The sequence below is a fragment of the Terrapene carolina genome, unplaced genomic scaffold (genome assembly GCF_002925995.2).
Source record: "Terrapene carolina triunguis isolate 2854851 unplaced genomic scaffold, T_m_triunguis-2.0 Scaffold68, whole genome shotgun sequence".
In the NCBI taxonomy this organism is placed as follows: domain Eukaryota; kingdom Metazoa; phylum Chordata; order Testudines; family Emydidae; genus Terrapene; species Terrapene triunguis.
The window spans coordinates 50,385,733-50,401,314 of record NW_020664419.1 but is presented as its reverse complement, the minus strand read 5'-3'; the positions used below and the strand labels follow the sequence as shown (position 1 = coordinate 50,401,314).

The following is a 15,582-nucleotide window of genomic DNA, read 5'->3' as shown; positions in this document are numbered from 1 at the left end:
CTTAGCGCTGAAAATGTTGAAGCAGAACCCGGGCCAAATTCACTGCTGGCAAAAACCGGGGCAACTCCCTAAAAGCTAAGTTTTCACCAGCATTTAAGTTGAACCCTGGGTAGGTTTAGTCTTTCTAATATGAACACTTTACAATAGGTGTAGGAGAGCTGGATTGGTCTGGAAGTTTCTATCAACACTTACTAACATGCATACAAAAATTAGTATACTTTTAGTAAAATCTGTTAATCTGAGGCCTGGGCTACACTAGCGGGGGGGTTCGAACTAAGGCTAGGTCTACACTACCCGCCTGAATCGGCGGGTTGAAATCGACCTCTCGGGGATCGAATTATCGCGTCTCGTCAGGACGCGACAATCGATCCCCGAATTGACGCTCTTACTCCACCAGCGGAGGTGGGAGTAAGTGCCGTCGACAGGAAGCTGCGGAGGTCGATTTTGCCACCGTCCTTACAGTGGGGTAAGTCGGCTGCGATACGTCGAATTCAGCTATACTATTCGCTTAGCTGAATTTGCGTATCTTAAATCGACCCCCCCCGTAGTGAAGACCTGCCCTAAGATACACAACTTCAGTAGTTGAAGTTAAAGTATCTTAGTTCAACTTACCTGGCCATCCTCACGGTGGCGAGTTGACCGCCATGGCTCCCCCGTCGACTCCGCTTACTCCTCCTGCCGAGGTAGAGTACGGGCGTCGATTTGGGGATCGATTTATTGCATCTAGACGAGACGCGATAAATCGATCCCCAATACATCGAACACTACCCGCCGATTCGGCGGGTAGTATAGACGTACCCTCACTGTCTCAGGAAAACCAATATATTTCATCACATCAGGAGAGGGCTGATTGAAGAATTGCTGTTATGAAGGAAATTAAGGACATGCAAATTAACATGTGATTTAGAATTAAACCAACATGCCTAATTTTGTATAGTGACCAGAGTTATGCAGATTTCTGTTATCACTATATGCTGATCTGTCTTGGAACAACAGAGTGGATATGTGATGTGTCGGCGGATGGTCTGTGACTGTGAGAACCCTACTGTTGACCTGTTTTGTTGCCCTGAATGTGACTCAAGGCTCAGCAGTCAATGTCTACATCAAAGTGGGGAGCTCTCATACAACAGTGGAGATACCTGGGTGCAGAACTGTCAGCAGTGTCGATGCTTGGTAAGTCTTCCTACAACAGCAGAGTCTATAGTAAGGCCAGGTCTACTACACTACCACTTACTTCAGCATAACTTACATCGCTATGGGGTGTCAATAAACCTCTCACCTGAGTGACATAAATTACACCGACCTAAGCACCAGTGTGGACAACACTATGTCGGTGAGCTTCTCCCATCTCTCTAACTACCGTCTCTCACGGAGGTGGATTTATTATGCCAATGGGAAAGTGTCTTCACCAGATGCGACACAGCACTTGTAGTGCTTAAAGTGTAGACTAGCGCTATGAAAAATGAACTCCAAGCATTTTGGCAACATCTAAATGGGATTTCACTTTGAATGTATTGTGAATGAATCCTTTTCTGTTTCCTGTTACATTTGTGTAATCAAAGTTTGGTTTGCACAAATGTTGCAAACAGCAAATTTCAGGCCTATGGCCAAAATTAATATAATCGCAAAAAAGGCATGGGACATTCTTTCAAACCAATGCAGTAGAGTGCAGCTTGGTGAGCAATTCTCAAGAAATAATGTATTCAGGGAATTTAATCTTTTTTCACGTTTGTGAATTGGTCATGAACAGACTGAGTTTTTACCAACTTGTCTTCTATTTGAAATTGTTCCACAAATATTTTAACAAACAAATTGCAGGCTAAACAATGGCTTAAGTGACCAATCACTTCCTGAAGAGCAAATTTCTGAATATTGAATTTTTAAATGAATATCACAAGCAATTTCTGATCAGTGCATAGCCTGCAATTTGTTTGTTAAAATATTTGTGGAACAACTTCAAATAGAAGACAAGTTGGTAAAAACTCAATCTGTTCATGACCAATTCACAAACGTGAAAAAAGATTAAATTCCCTGAATACATTATTTCTTGAGAATTGTTCACCAAGCTGCACTTTACTGCATTGGTTTGAAAGAATGTCCCATGCAAGTTTTAAGAGGTAACACTTCTTATGTCTTTTAGACATAGTGCAGTGCAATTAGATCTCAAAATGTAGTTAATGAGGAGACATCAATTGATGGGGCCATTTCTAGTGGCGTAGCCCAGGAGTATGTTCTTGGTCCATTGCTATTCAGTATTTTTATCAGTGATTTAGATGATTATATAAAATTGGCAGATGACACAAAGATTGATTGGGTAGTAAATAATGAGAATAGATATCTGTTATGGAGAGGTCTGAATCCCTGGGTTAGATGGACACAATTCAACAAAATGTATTTTAATACAAGGTAATACATTTGGTCACAATGAATGCAGGCTATAGCTACAGGATGGGAGATTCTGTCTCAGAAAGCAGCGACTCAGAAAAGGACTTAGGGGTCATCAAAGGTAACCACCCCAACATGAGGCCTCAGTGCAGTGGGGTGGCAAAAAGGGCTAATTTTATCTTTGGATGAATAAAAGGGGAAATATTAAATAGGAGCAAGAAAGTGATCTTGCCTTTGTACACAGCATTTTTAAGACAGATGTTAGAATACTATTCCAGTTCTGATGTCCACACTTCAAGAAGGATGTAGAAATACTGGAGAGAGTTCAAAGGAGGCTAAAGGAGCTCAGCTTAACTTATTGAGGAGAGCATTGAGAGGTGGCTTGATCACTCTGTATAATACTTGTATAGGGAAAAGATATCAGAGAGCTTTTCAATTTTGTTGACAAAGACATAACAAGATTCAGCTGCTGGAAGTTGAAGCTAGACAAATTCAATCTTAAAATAATACTCAATTTCCAAGCATTGAGGGTAATTAAACATTGGAACATCTCACCAGGGGAGGTGGAGAACTCACCATCACTTGGAGTCTTTAAAATGAGATTAAATATCTTTCTAAAGAAGCTTTAATCCAGCTTCTTGGAGAAATCCTACAGCCTGTGTGTGCAGAGGATCAGGCTGAATGGTCACAGTGGTCTCTTCTCATCTTAGAGTCTGTGAATCTATGAATCCCATTGTTCATTCCCTTCCTTCATGGGGCACAGAGAGAGCAAGAAGCTCTGCATTGCCCTCTACTTGCTCATAGCACTTTCAGCTCTGCATTAAGACAATGATTGTAATTAAATCTCATGCTTCAGGGCTTCAAGCAGTCACCTTTAAGGGTCAGGGAAGAATATTTTTCCCCAATAAACTATTGGCCAGATGTATTCTGGATTCTGTATTCTGAAACATCAGGAGTTGGCCACAGCTGGAGATGGGGCATCTAATAGGGTGGACCTGTGCTCTGAGGTAGTACAGAGGTGCCTGGCTGATATATCTTGCTCACATGCTTAGGGTGAAACTGAGTGCCACTTTTGGGGTCAGGAAGGGTTTTTCCTCAGGTCAGATTGGCAAGGATTTGATGGATTTTTCTCCTTCTGCAGCATGGAAGATGGCTTATCTGCAAGGATCATCTGAGCATATTGTAGCTAATCAATTCCCTGCTGTTGCAGGGTTTTCAGGCATTTGTGCCATCTTGATCTGTCTTGTTCTCTGTCTGTGGCACACAACGGTTTAGTCTCCTGATGGCTGACATAAATTTAGTCTAACTGAAGTCATTGGGCTCAATATAGGGGTAACTTCCCTGTCACAAACAATCCCCAGATGAAAACGAATGGTGTATTACCTTGGTTTCATCTACAGAAGTAAATCCTGGTCCATCCAGTGGCTTTCTCTGACAGTCATGAATAATAATAGGAGGGAACAAATTCCAGATGGACAAACTTTTGTAGGTTTCAAGTTCACTCTTGCTAAAATGCAATAAAATAGGTCCCCATGTGATTCATTAAATGCCTAAAACATAAAACCCTATAGTTTTTAACGTCCATACAATTACCAAATGAATGTTTTAGGTGATATCTCTTTTGTTTACTCTTTGTACTTGCATTCAATCCAAGAAAATCAATTGAAATGCCAGGGTCAGTCACTGTTTCTTAAGATTACTTTCATTCCCAGCATCGTGTGATTCTGAAGAACAAGGGAAATTTGAGCCAGATGGGAATTGTATAAAAACAGTAACTTTCTAATATTTTCTCCAGGGAAAAAATAAAGCGAAAGCTATAGCAAATTCCTAGATGATCTTTCTCAGCTCCATGCTCTGGGGACCACTTAAACCGCCACTGTTTAATGCATTATATGTGATTTTTGTAGACAAACTACTTTCCTAGGGCCAATGTTGGTTTCCCACATAAGTCCTGAATAGATCAGCCAAGCTCAAGGGACCTGCACAGGTATTGGATCAGGGATGGAATCCTGCTCCAAAACCAAAATCTAGTGATACAGGTAGGACAACCAAGCAGCTCTGGCCTCTGTGAAGTCCATACTTTGATTGGCAGTGTTGGATAGCATACTGATCCCTTGGCCACACTCCAGCCTGAAACACTTGTGGCCCCATTGAGCGCTAATACTCTAGGCATCTTATGACTTTTATGCAAAATTACAAATAGAAAAATATCCCCAGAAGAATCTTCAAACCACAAACAAATAAAAGTCTCTGCTTTGGGTTACTCCTGCCCTGTTTCAACCCAACCCCTGAGGGGAAGCTTAGGAAAATAGGCTTAGGAAGTCAACTAATCTGGTCCTTGGGTCAGACCAAAGGGGCAATAAGCTCCAGAGTTGAGGACCTTTCACTGAAAATTCTGTGATGTCAGCCTCTTCCATTTTATACTTGGGAGAGTTAGCTTTACTGCCTGTGCTGATTGTATCTGCTCAATATCATACCAAAAGCAGATTTCTAGTGTAGCCAGATACTAAGCAGTTTAGGGCTTTATAGGGCAAAACCATCAGTTTACACTGTAATTAGAAACAAATTGAAACACCAGTAGACTACCAAGCACATGTATAATGTAGTCTGTTGTGGCTTATGTCACTGTCAAAAGTCTGATTTACTAAGCAAGTAGCCACATTCTGCATCAGATGAAGTTTCCAAGTGGTCGTTGGTTGAAACTCAATGTAGAGTGCTTTGGAGTAATCTAGTCTTGAGATGGCAAGGGCCACCTCATTGTGATGAGGTCCACATCCAAGCACAGATGAAAAAGGATCATAAACAGCTGAAGATAACACCCAGTTGTAAATATATAAGCATAAAATATAATATATAATGAGTATAAAATATAATGAACAAATGGCTAGCACACTTTGTCTAGCACACTTAATTGATAGAAATGATTAAATCTCTGCCACATCTTCAGTTCTTTCCCCAAACCTGCAGCATCTTCTTGGTTTTAGTCATGCCTCATCCAGCTAATGCTCATCCAAGCCCCACTGTTGGATAGACACTGGATAAGAAGCTCAACTGTACTATGGTCCAGTCAAATTGATATATAAGCTGTCATCTACACAGTGGAGGCATCAAAGCCTGTAGCACTTTGCTAACTCCCCAAATGAGCACTTCCCTAACATGTAAGAACATAAGAATAGCCATACTGGGTCACACCAAAGGTCCATGTAACCCATTATCCTCTCTTCCGACAGTGGCTGGTGCCAGATGCTTCAGACGGAGTGAACAGAACGGGGCAATTTATCGAGTGATCCATCCCCTGTTGTCCAGTCCCAATTACTAGTAGTCAGAGGTTTAGGGACACCTCAAGTATGGGGGTGTGTCCCTGAGCATCTTGGCTAATAGCCATTTGTAGACCTATCCTCCATGAACTTATCTAATTCTTTTTTTTTAATCCAGTCATGCTTTTGTCCTTCACAACATCCTCTGACAATAAGTTCCACAGCTTGACTGTGTGTGTTGTGTGAAGAAGTATTTCCTTATGTTTGTTTTAAACTTGCTGACTATTAATTTCATTGGGTGACCCCTGGTTCCTGTGGTATGTGAAGGGGAAATAAAACTTCCCATCACTTTCTCCACACCATCCATGATTTTATAGACCTCTATCATATCCCCCCTCAGTCATCTCTATTCCAGATGAACGTTCCCAGTCTTTTTAAATAGAGTTCCCAGTCTCTCTTCAAATAGAAGCTGTTCCATACCCCTAATCATTTTTGTTGCCCTTCTCTGTACTTTTGTGAATTTGACTATATCTTCTTTGAGATGGGGCTACCAGCCAGTGTTCACGGGGTGGGTGTACCATGAATTTATATGGTGGCATTATGATATTTTCTGTCTTATTATCTATCCCTTTCCCAATGGTTCCTAACATTCTGTTAGCTTTTTTGACAGCTGCTGCCCACTGAGTGCATGTTTTCAGAGAACTATCTATGATAAGACCAATATCTCTTTCTTGAGTTTTAACAGCTAATGTAGACGCCATCATTTGATATGTACAGCTGGGATTGTTTTCCAATGTGCATTCCTTTGTACTTACCAGCACTGAATTTCATCTGCCATTTTCTTGCTCAGTCACACTGAACGGGATAGGTGATAGAACAGAACCCTGTAAAGCCTTGCATGAGAAGACTCTGAAGGCAAATGAACAATCACCTGGCACTACCCTCTGAGGTCCCTCAAAAGAAAAGAAGGGGGTGACTCTAGATCAAGCCTCTATATGCTATTAGAATCCAGTGTGGATCAACAGTACCTCATGGTCAATGATATCAAGGACAGCTTTACATACTTGTGGCCTGATTATCCTTGTACTTACCCTACCATAAATCAGGACTATTTCCTTTGTAATCAGTGGATTACATTGGTGAAGATCAGTGGCATGACATTGGTTGCATCTCGAGCAGAGGAGACTCTGCATTTGTTCTCCCAGATATGGTCCTGCTACCAAGGAAGCAGAATCTCTGTCCATATTTCAATACTCTACGCCCTTTCATGGCTTCTTGGCATTCCAGATCTCCTATGCAGCCAAAATGCATTCATTCAGCTGCACATTGAGCTTGTACATCCACAGCATGTCTGAGTAGCATTTTCTCCCTAATATAGCAGGGACAAAATAAGATGTTTAAATGAAAAGGGAAGGGGGAGGCAGAAATATGTCCATTTACTAGGGTGGATAAAAACTGATCATTTAAAAAAAATTAAAAATTGGATTTTTTTTAACTTAAATCATTGTTTTAATTTAAATTAAATACAAGTTTATTAAAAAATAAACCTATTTAAAGTTAAGTTTGAAATAATGACAACCTGTGTTAAGGCTCAAACCTCTTATAACCTATTAAAATCATTTAAATTAAATTCAAGAAATAATATTAAGTAGTACTTGTTTGCAGCCAAGTTTTAAAGAAAGTCAAACCACTGAACTGGTGAAAGGCCCTGGCTTTAGTTCCAGAACCATCTGGAACTAAATATTGTTGAAGTAAACCAGCTTTTGACAACCATAGCCTCTTCTGCAGGTGCAGAGAGAATATTTTCTTCATTCCAGTTTATTCAACTGGTGCAGTTTAATGACCAGTTCCTTCAAAGTTAAGAAACCAATTGGGAGTTGAAAAAGCAGGAAAACTCATTTTCCTCTTCCAATCTATGAATAAAAACTAGGTGTGAGAGGATGAAATCTAGTAGTTCTGAAATCTTGAAGGACATGGTGACCAGAAACATGTATTTCAATTCACTAACTACAGCTAATACTTCCTTTTTTAAATAAATCAGTTTTAAATGCAATACATATTTTAATGAACTTTTTGATAAATTTTCTTATGTATCCAGCACATTTAAGGTAGTTTTATTTAATAAATTAAAAAAATCTGTTTTGGTTCATTTATAATTGAATTTGAATTTCCATCCAACTAGATCTAGACAGAAATCACAAGTAAAAAATGAATCTGGCAAATAAGGAATGCATCCTTATTTAAATCAAGTTTCCTGATTGCTGATTTCAATTGATTACATTCAGTGATTTAAGTTGTTTTGATTTAAATCAATCCACCCTTCCATTTACCACCAACACCACCCCTCCAAAATGACACATTGATTTTTAAAACACATACACGTTCTATGTAATTTCTGGTATTGTCAACAGGAAATGAGCATCAGAATTCTTTTCACTGTCTTTTAAATACAGCCACATGGGAGAATCAGCCAGCAGAAAGAGACAACACATTGAGTCATAGAAACATGTAATAATACATCAGAAACAACACAGAATACCCAAAGTGATCTCTCTTTGTTCTTTTTTTTTAAATAGCAAGGTGAAGTTGACTGTTGGCCTTTGCCTTGTCCAGAGGTGGAATGTGAATTCAGTGTACTCCCCAAGAGTGAGTGTTGTCCACGCTGCATCACTGACCCCTGCCAGGCAGACACCATTCGTAATGACATCACTAAGACGTGTCTGGATGAAATTAATGTAATTCGCTTCACTGGATCTTCATGGATTAAACACGGCACAGAGTGCACCCTCTGCCAATGCAAGGTAAAGAGCATAAAAATCAAGCCAAGAGGCCTCCTTACCAGGTGGTTCTGTAACATAAATATTAAGACATTTAGTCTGGTCAGTGGGAAGTCAGTTTCTACATTTACTGTTCAAAGTTCGCAATGTGAAATGTTCAGCTTTAGTTGCAGCTTCTCCTGTCAGTGGTGCAGAGCTTTCAAGAACCAGATGATGGTTTAAATGTGCCAGCAGGACAGAAATCTCACAGCATCATAGCCCATGTTGTATCTCACCTTGAGCAAGTGAACAAATGTATCCTTTCCACAGAAACATCTTGCTTTGACTGTGATGGCAGATCTTACTCCTGCCAGCCCATTGCTATTTTGCAGATACGTATAGTGTCAAATAATTTCCAAAGGTCTGTAAGATCTGACCTCACACAGGAAATATATTTTGTAGAGTGAGCATCAAATTACCAGAAATGCTATTTTCTCCTTTAGGATTGTGATGACCAAATATTTTAAGTTTTGTAATGGCAAAAATGGAAATTCTGCTCTTCCATGGTTTAAAAACGACAGCAGAATCCACATTATTTGGGCTTTTTATATTCCTCAGGGGTAAGGCACACATTATCTCAAGAAGAAAGGTTAATGGTGAAAAGCTTCTGTGAATTCTGCTGCCTCTTCTAAAAGAAGTAAAAAAAGGGATGTTAGAATAAAGTGTTTCCATTTTATACACACACACACACACACGAGGGAAACTGGTTTTTTTATTGTGTATAACTGAAGAATGACCAGTAGCAGTTCCACAACAGAGGTGACCAGCCAGGAGGAGGGGGAGAGAGAGAGAGCAGGATCCATTGGGATGGAGATCTGTAACCCTCCCAAATAATTTCAGATATCATCCCATGTCCACAGGAGCGCCGCCAGCTTTTCTGCCACTCTAGGCGGCGGAAGGTCCCGCCCCAAAATGCCGCCCCCCACAGAGGCGGCAGAAGGTCCCGCCGCCGAAATACTGCCGCGGTCGCCACCCCCAAATTGTAGCACCCTAGGCGACCACCTAGGTCGCCTAATGGGTTGTGCCGGCCCTGCATGTCCATCCCACAGGACTAGAGTACCACGTAAAGCTCCACTTGGAAGAAGAAACAGGACCAGAATCCCATACTGTTGAGATGCCTGGGCGTGTAGAAGGAGCTTATTTGTATAAATTCCACTGGTTGTCAGTTATGGAACATGTCCCATCTATTCTACCCTCTTGTGGTCCAAGACTGGTCTCTCTATTTTACAACCAGTTTATACAGAGCTATGGGCTACTGGTACCAATTGTTGCCTTGTAAACTCGGATCATGATTTGATCCTATATGAGTAATATAGATACTATGCCAAGCTCCATGGACTCACGATGCCTCATGTCAGAATCCATTCTAAGATCTACAGAGGAAACCAGTTAAGATAGTATACTCCACATTATTCCAACTACCGGATGGACATTGGTGTAATCCTTTCCTTTTAGGATAGTCAGAAACAGAAATGCCAAATAGTCATTGTGCCTGTTTAAACTAGATTCACCATTTATCCTTAGGTTTTCCATGACAGAACAAGGAGCAATGGTCTCAAATTGCAGTGGGGGAGGTCTAGGTTGGATACTAGGAAAAACTATTTCACTAGGAGGGTGGTGAAGCACTGGAATGGGTTACCTAGGGAGGTGGTGGAATCTCCATCCTTAGAGGTTTTTAAGGCCCGGCTTGACAAAGCCCTGGCTGGGATGATTTAGTTGGTGTTGGTCCTGCTTTGAGCAGGGGGTTGGACTAGATGACCTCCTGACGTCTCTTCCAATGTGGTGACGAGAAAGGAAACAGAATGCCAGGTCTGTGGTACTAGCTTCTAAAGCCTCAAGCCAAAAGCCTCCCAGGAAAAAACCTTTCCTGGGGTTTTTATTATATTACTTGCTTTGTTTACAACACTTCTCATTGGTACAAATCTTGCGCATGAAGAAGACATGCAGTGTACAATTACATAAGATAGCAAACCTATCTCTTGAGCGCGTGAACACCAGCTGCAAGGGTGATGTCAGGTTGCCAATAAGTTTCCCAAATACAGACACTGGGACAAGGTCACTCCTGCCTCGTTGCCAAGGGAACAGTTTGCCATTCTCGTGGGCCGTGATTTGGGAGCAACACATTCCTACATTCCAACCCTAATATTCTATGATTCTATAATTCTATGTTATGAATTTTCAAATATCACAAGGCATAACAGTATAATTAGAGCCACAGACTCTTAATAATTAACATGTACTATTTGTTCCTCAAAGAACAAAACCTATTTTGTTTCTTTCCAACACTATGTTCTTTTTTGACAGTACTGTAAGTATTTTAGCTTTGTTTTCCATCCAAGCAGTCTAATCCAAGCAAACAAGGCGAGTACCATAGCACAACTTGTATAGTTTTGATTCTGTAGCACAAAATATAAATACCATACTACTATGTGTCTCATTTGTACTGCTTCGTTTCACTGTTTTCTAGCAGTACATCACATGGCAGGTCAAAGCTTTAGGATAAGCTTCTCTAACCAAGCTACTGCAAAATAGGTTTACACAAAATCCTTTAAGAATTCAGAAAGCCAGGCATCAGCTAAAGCTGACTTAGCCACAAAACCATTTCAAATCACAAGTAAAGAAGGTGAACTCTAGGATTTCTGCCATGGTTGTCTAGTCTCCTGCCACATACAGTCAAGAAAATGAATGAATGATTCTTACATCCCTGATCTTTAATCAGCCCCACTCTTCAATGGACTAAATATATTTACAGTAATTTAAAAATTATATGCGCTATCTGCATTAAGAGTCATACTGAGGAGAAGAGGTGGAAATGCAACATATATCTTTTCTTCAATACTTTAATCACTTTTCTAGGCAACCTGTTCCATTAATTGCTAATGTTCATAGAAATATGTCTATACTAAGATCTGGAGGGGAAACTTCAAAGATTAACCTTTGACAGTGTTACAGCCTGAAAGTATTAACTTGAGATATTCAGTGCTAAATAAAACTCGTGGTCCCCTGTGTCAAATCTAAATAAAACTTCTAATGCCTTGTCCTCTTTGCCATCTTTATTGCGCACACTAGGCCAAATCCTGATCCATGTGAAATAAATAGCATATTGCGAAATAACTTTAATTCTATGTCTTAGTTTTACGATATGGATTACACACTGATTAGTGAGTGAAATCATTAGATTCCTTTTACTAGAGTATGGGACTGAAGTGAAGATAGAAAGAGCTAAAAAAATAAACAGTTTACACATTTATTTAGAAATGTTCTTCTACTGGGCAGGTATTTGCAGATGGTCATTCTGATTGTTAATTTGACTTTACAAAATACTAACCATTTAAATCTCTCTTCTTTCCCCCTTCCTCCCCCTCTCACAGAATGGTCATGTTTGTTGCTCAGTGGATCCACAGTGCCTTCAGGAACTGTGAAGCTAACAACCGTGTCTCACAAGCAGTTTCTGGTTACAGAATTTTCCTTCACAAAAAGACCTTTAGACCAAAAATTGTATAAAGCTAAAACTGAAATCACATCAGTTTTGTCCATCTAAAGTGCAGAAATGTTCTGAATTGAGTGAGCTTTCAATTACCTGAGTCAGAATGAAATCTATGGAACTGGAGAAAAGCTCAGATGTGTAAACCTTTCTTTGAGGTCAGGCTCAACTTCTGGCTATTTATGTGTCTGGCATCATTATGCAGAATATTAGGTTAGTGGTAAAGTGACACATTGTAACATTGTACCTAACGATGTCAAGATCGAGAGACAAATAGAAGTGATCATTGAGCCTACTGAAGCTTTGAAAGTCCAACACTTCAATAGGCACAGAGATTTTTACCTAATAATATTTGAATCTGCACAAATTTTGTTTGATTGCTCACTGCAGACTCTAGCAGAAATTTGAATAAAGGGAGGATATCTTCAGGAACAAAGAATATAGCAGCTAAGATGTGTTATGTACAGTACATGCTCTGAAAAAAGATATAAGTTATTGTAAAAAAAAGTGATGCACCGGCATGGCTACTTAACGTTTTCTGATGGGGAAAGTCATCTATATTTCCTTGTTTTACTGCACTTACTATTTCTTGATTGAATTTGTTCAGTATAAGCTCGTTCTTGTGCAAAATTAAAATAAATATTTCTCTTACCTTATAATATTTCTGGCTTTGAGTCTCCTTCACTGTTACAGGTGATATTTTTATATATTATAGATGACTGTTTCTCCTTTGTGAGTAGGGTTGTATACAGATGTTTCTACCTGGCACAAAGTTGTGACATTATTTCATATCTGTGCTAGTCTTTAAGGGATTGATCTTGCAAATGCTTATGCATGTGAGTAAGTTTACTCCTGTCAGTAGTCCCATTGAGTTTGATAGGACTATTCATGTGCATAAAGGTTTGAACGATCAAATTCTAAATGTTGATAGGATACTTCCAAGCAGGTTAGAGGCAACATTTGACCTTCCTTAAAGCTGTTCTAACTTGTGGGAAATTCTCTTCAGATTCGAAGCCCTATTTTTGTTGCTGTTAAACACCACAACTTTGCTGATTTCATAGGTGCTGGAACTAGAAGTGCTGGCAGTGCTGCCACACCCCTGGCTTGAAGAGGTTTCCATCAGGGTTGACAGTTTGGTTCAATGGCTCTCAGCACCCCCCACTATACAAATTGTTCCAGCACACTTGGATGATTTCGATATTTTTGTAATAAAAAATAATGTGTGATGATTCTCCCAATAAATTTATTTTTGTTGATGCAAGGGCAGTCATCCAGCCATCAGAGGAAACTTAATTTAATAAACCCTATTTTCACTACTGATGTGACAATAAACAAAAGAGGCAACATGACCAAAGCTGTGTTGTGCTACATAAGGGGGGGAAAAAGAATACAAATAATACAAATAAAATAAAGATCTAAAAAATATTCAGGGAAAAAAGGACCAGTGCAACAGTCTACAGTGGACCATTAAAGCTATGAAGGTTTTCAAATTGAATAAATCTTTTTCCTCTTCAAGACCTTGTCCATAAATAATAGCTACTCAAGGGATTTTCTGTTTTATCCACAGTTTCTGACAAGCTACAATCAATGTTCTTGAAGAAGCATGTTAGCTCCTTAAAAAGAGGCTGTTTTATGCACTGTTTTCCTGTCTGCTAATAATTGTCAAGGGGTCATGTTTTGCCCTCAGATACACAGGCACATCTCCTGTTGATTTCAATGGCAGTTGTGTGCCTGTATCCGAGGGCAGATTTGACAGGCGGTGTTACTGTTTGGGGATTATGCTGTGATTTCATTATAAAATGTGTTAGAAATACACAGAGCTCAGACCATTTGTTTTTTGTTGTTCAGGGTAAAAGAATGAGTTATATTGCTTGAGGGCAAAATCCTCTAGCTCAAGAAAAGGCTGCAGAAAGCCCTGAATGAACACTGTGAAACTAGCACACAGAAGTGGCAGGAGATGCATAGCCCAGCTTCATGCACACTTTATGTTGGACTCAGAGATAGGGGATTTAAGAGTCATGCAGGGGAAGTGAGTGGGGTGGGGGAGTCTGTCCAGTTGGTCCACAACTACATGAATCCATTAGCTTAACACCCTTTGTGAGGCTTAAGTATCAGGCTTGGGGCATTACTCCATCCCTGGAGCTGTAATAGCAGCCACAAAGAGGCTAGAAGGGTTTTCTATGCCCTCTCCGTGGGCTGGGATTCTGTTCCCCCTAACCTCCAATGTACTTTCTCTGCACGTAATCTGGCTTGGGTTATGCACAGAGATCAGGTTTGGCCCTAAAACAAAGGTAAGATCATAAGGAAAAATTCTCTTCACTTTTTTTTTTTCACTTCTTTGAGGCACAGTAACATTTACCCTTCATCCCAACTTGTACTTCAGAACTAAGAATGTGAATGATGGAAAACAAATCTCTCCATTCATTGCAAACCCGCCCCTGGAATGGTGTGTCTTATGTTTTGTTTTGGGTTGTTGGGTTTTTTTACCATCTCATTGAACAACCGGCACTTCGCCAACAACTAGGTCAAATATAGCCAAGACATACCATAATAGTTTTTGTCAAAATGAATCATGTTATCAAATCCTTAGACAGCCAGTCAATACTATATGTATTTGAAGAGTAGAAGTTATTCAGTCGAAGAAAGCTGAATGAATAAAAAATGAGAATGGGTTGAGCGAGCATTTTCTAATCTATCAGTGTTCCAGGTTGCTAATTAGTTGGGAGTTCTTGTAAAAGTCAATAAATTACACAAAGACATCTCAATAATCCCCCCAGCTAAACTGACCCACCAATTAGTAGTTCATGTTTCTAATTTTCCCCCAAACAGAAAATTTAAATACTACTGAAAATTGTCTTCAAGAATTCCAGACCTAAAGAATGTCAGGCAATATCAAACATTTATTTTCCTTAACAATTCATTTGAAGTACTTCTTAGCCAACTCACAGGAACAGTCAGAGTGAAGCTGATCTGTTGTGTTCTTCTACTGACCTTTCATTATTGGTGCACTGTTTTCAGCATTAGAATTCAATAACTCCCATAGAAGAATTGTCACCTGTTTGGAGAGTAATTGCCCAAAGTTAATAGATCTGCAGATACAAAGGCAGAAATGTCTTCAGTTACACTGGATTCAATTCTATGGTGAAACAAATTGGCAACGAATAGCTGCATTGTAAACTGTTGAAAACTAAACTCTTTAATTGGAAATTTCTGGTATCTATAAATTCACCCTGGGCAATAGCAAGGAGAAAGCAAGATTTCTCTTCACTCAGTGCTGGTGTTAAACACTTCTATGTGAGTCAAAGTGAAATGTTTATCTTCATTCCAGAGGTTAGATTCATAGAAGTTGAACTGTCCATCCCAAATATTCATCATACTGTGCAATAAACTTACATTAATATATGTATAGTACCAAAGCTCTAAAGCAACATGGTATCTATGCATATAGCTTTGTCTCTGTGTGTGTGTGTGTGTGATATAAAGTGCGTGAGGTAATATCTTTTATTGGACCAACTTCTGTTGGTGAGAGAGAAAAGTTTTCATACTCAGTTCACAAATTTCAACTTAGTGGAAAGAGTTGAAACTGCATAGACAATAGAACGAGGTTCTTTGTGTTATTAGGAAAAGTAGCCTAGTGTAA

The 15,582-nt window shown here is 39.6% G+C and overlaps 1 protein-coding gene across 1 annotated transcript in view; it reads left to right on the top strand.

The window, feature by feature from the left end:
• NELL2 (neural EGFL like 2) overlaps nucleotides 1-12,513 on the top strand; it is a 230,977-nt gene extending 218,464 nt beyond the window's left edge. Inside the window, exons 18-20 of the mRNA XM_026648958.1 lie at nucleotides 997-1,173; nucleotides 8,219-8,443; nucleotides 11,830-12,513. Of these exons, the coding sequence (XP_026504743.1) occupies nucleotides 997-1,173; nucleotides 8,219-8,443; nucleotides 11,830-11,880 (453 nt within the window). The 3' untranslated portion in view covers nucleotides 11,881-12,513. The remainder of the gene's footprint in view (nucleotides 1-996; nucleotides 1,174-8,218; nucleotides 8,444-11,829) is intronic.
• Nucleotides 12,514-15,582: the final 3,069 nt, after the last annotated feature.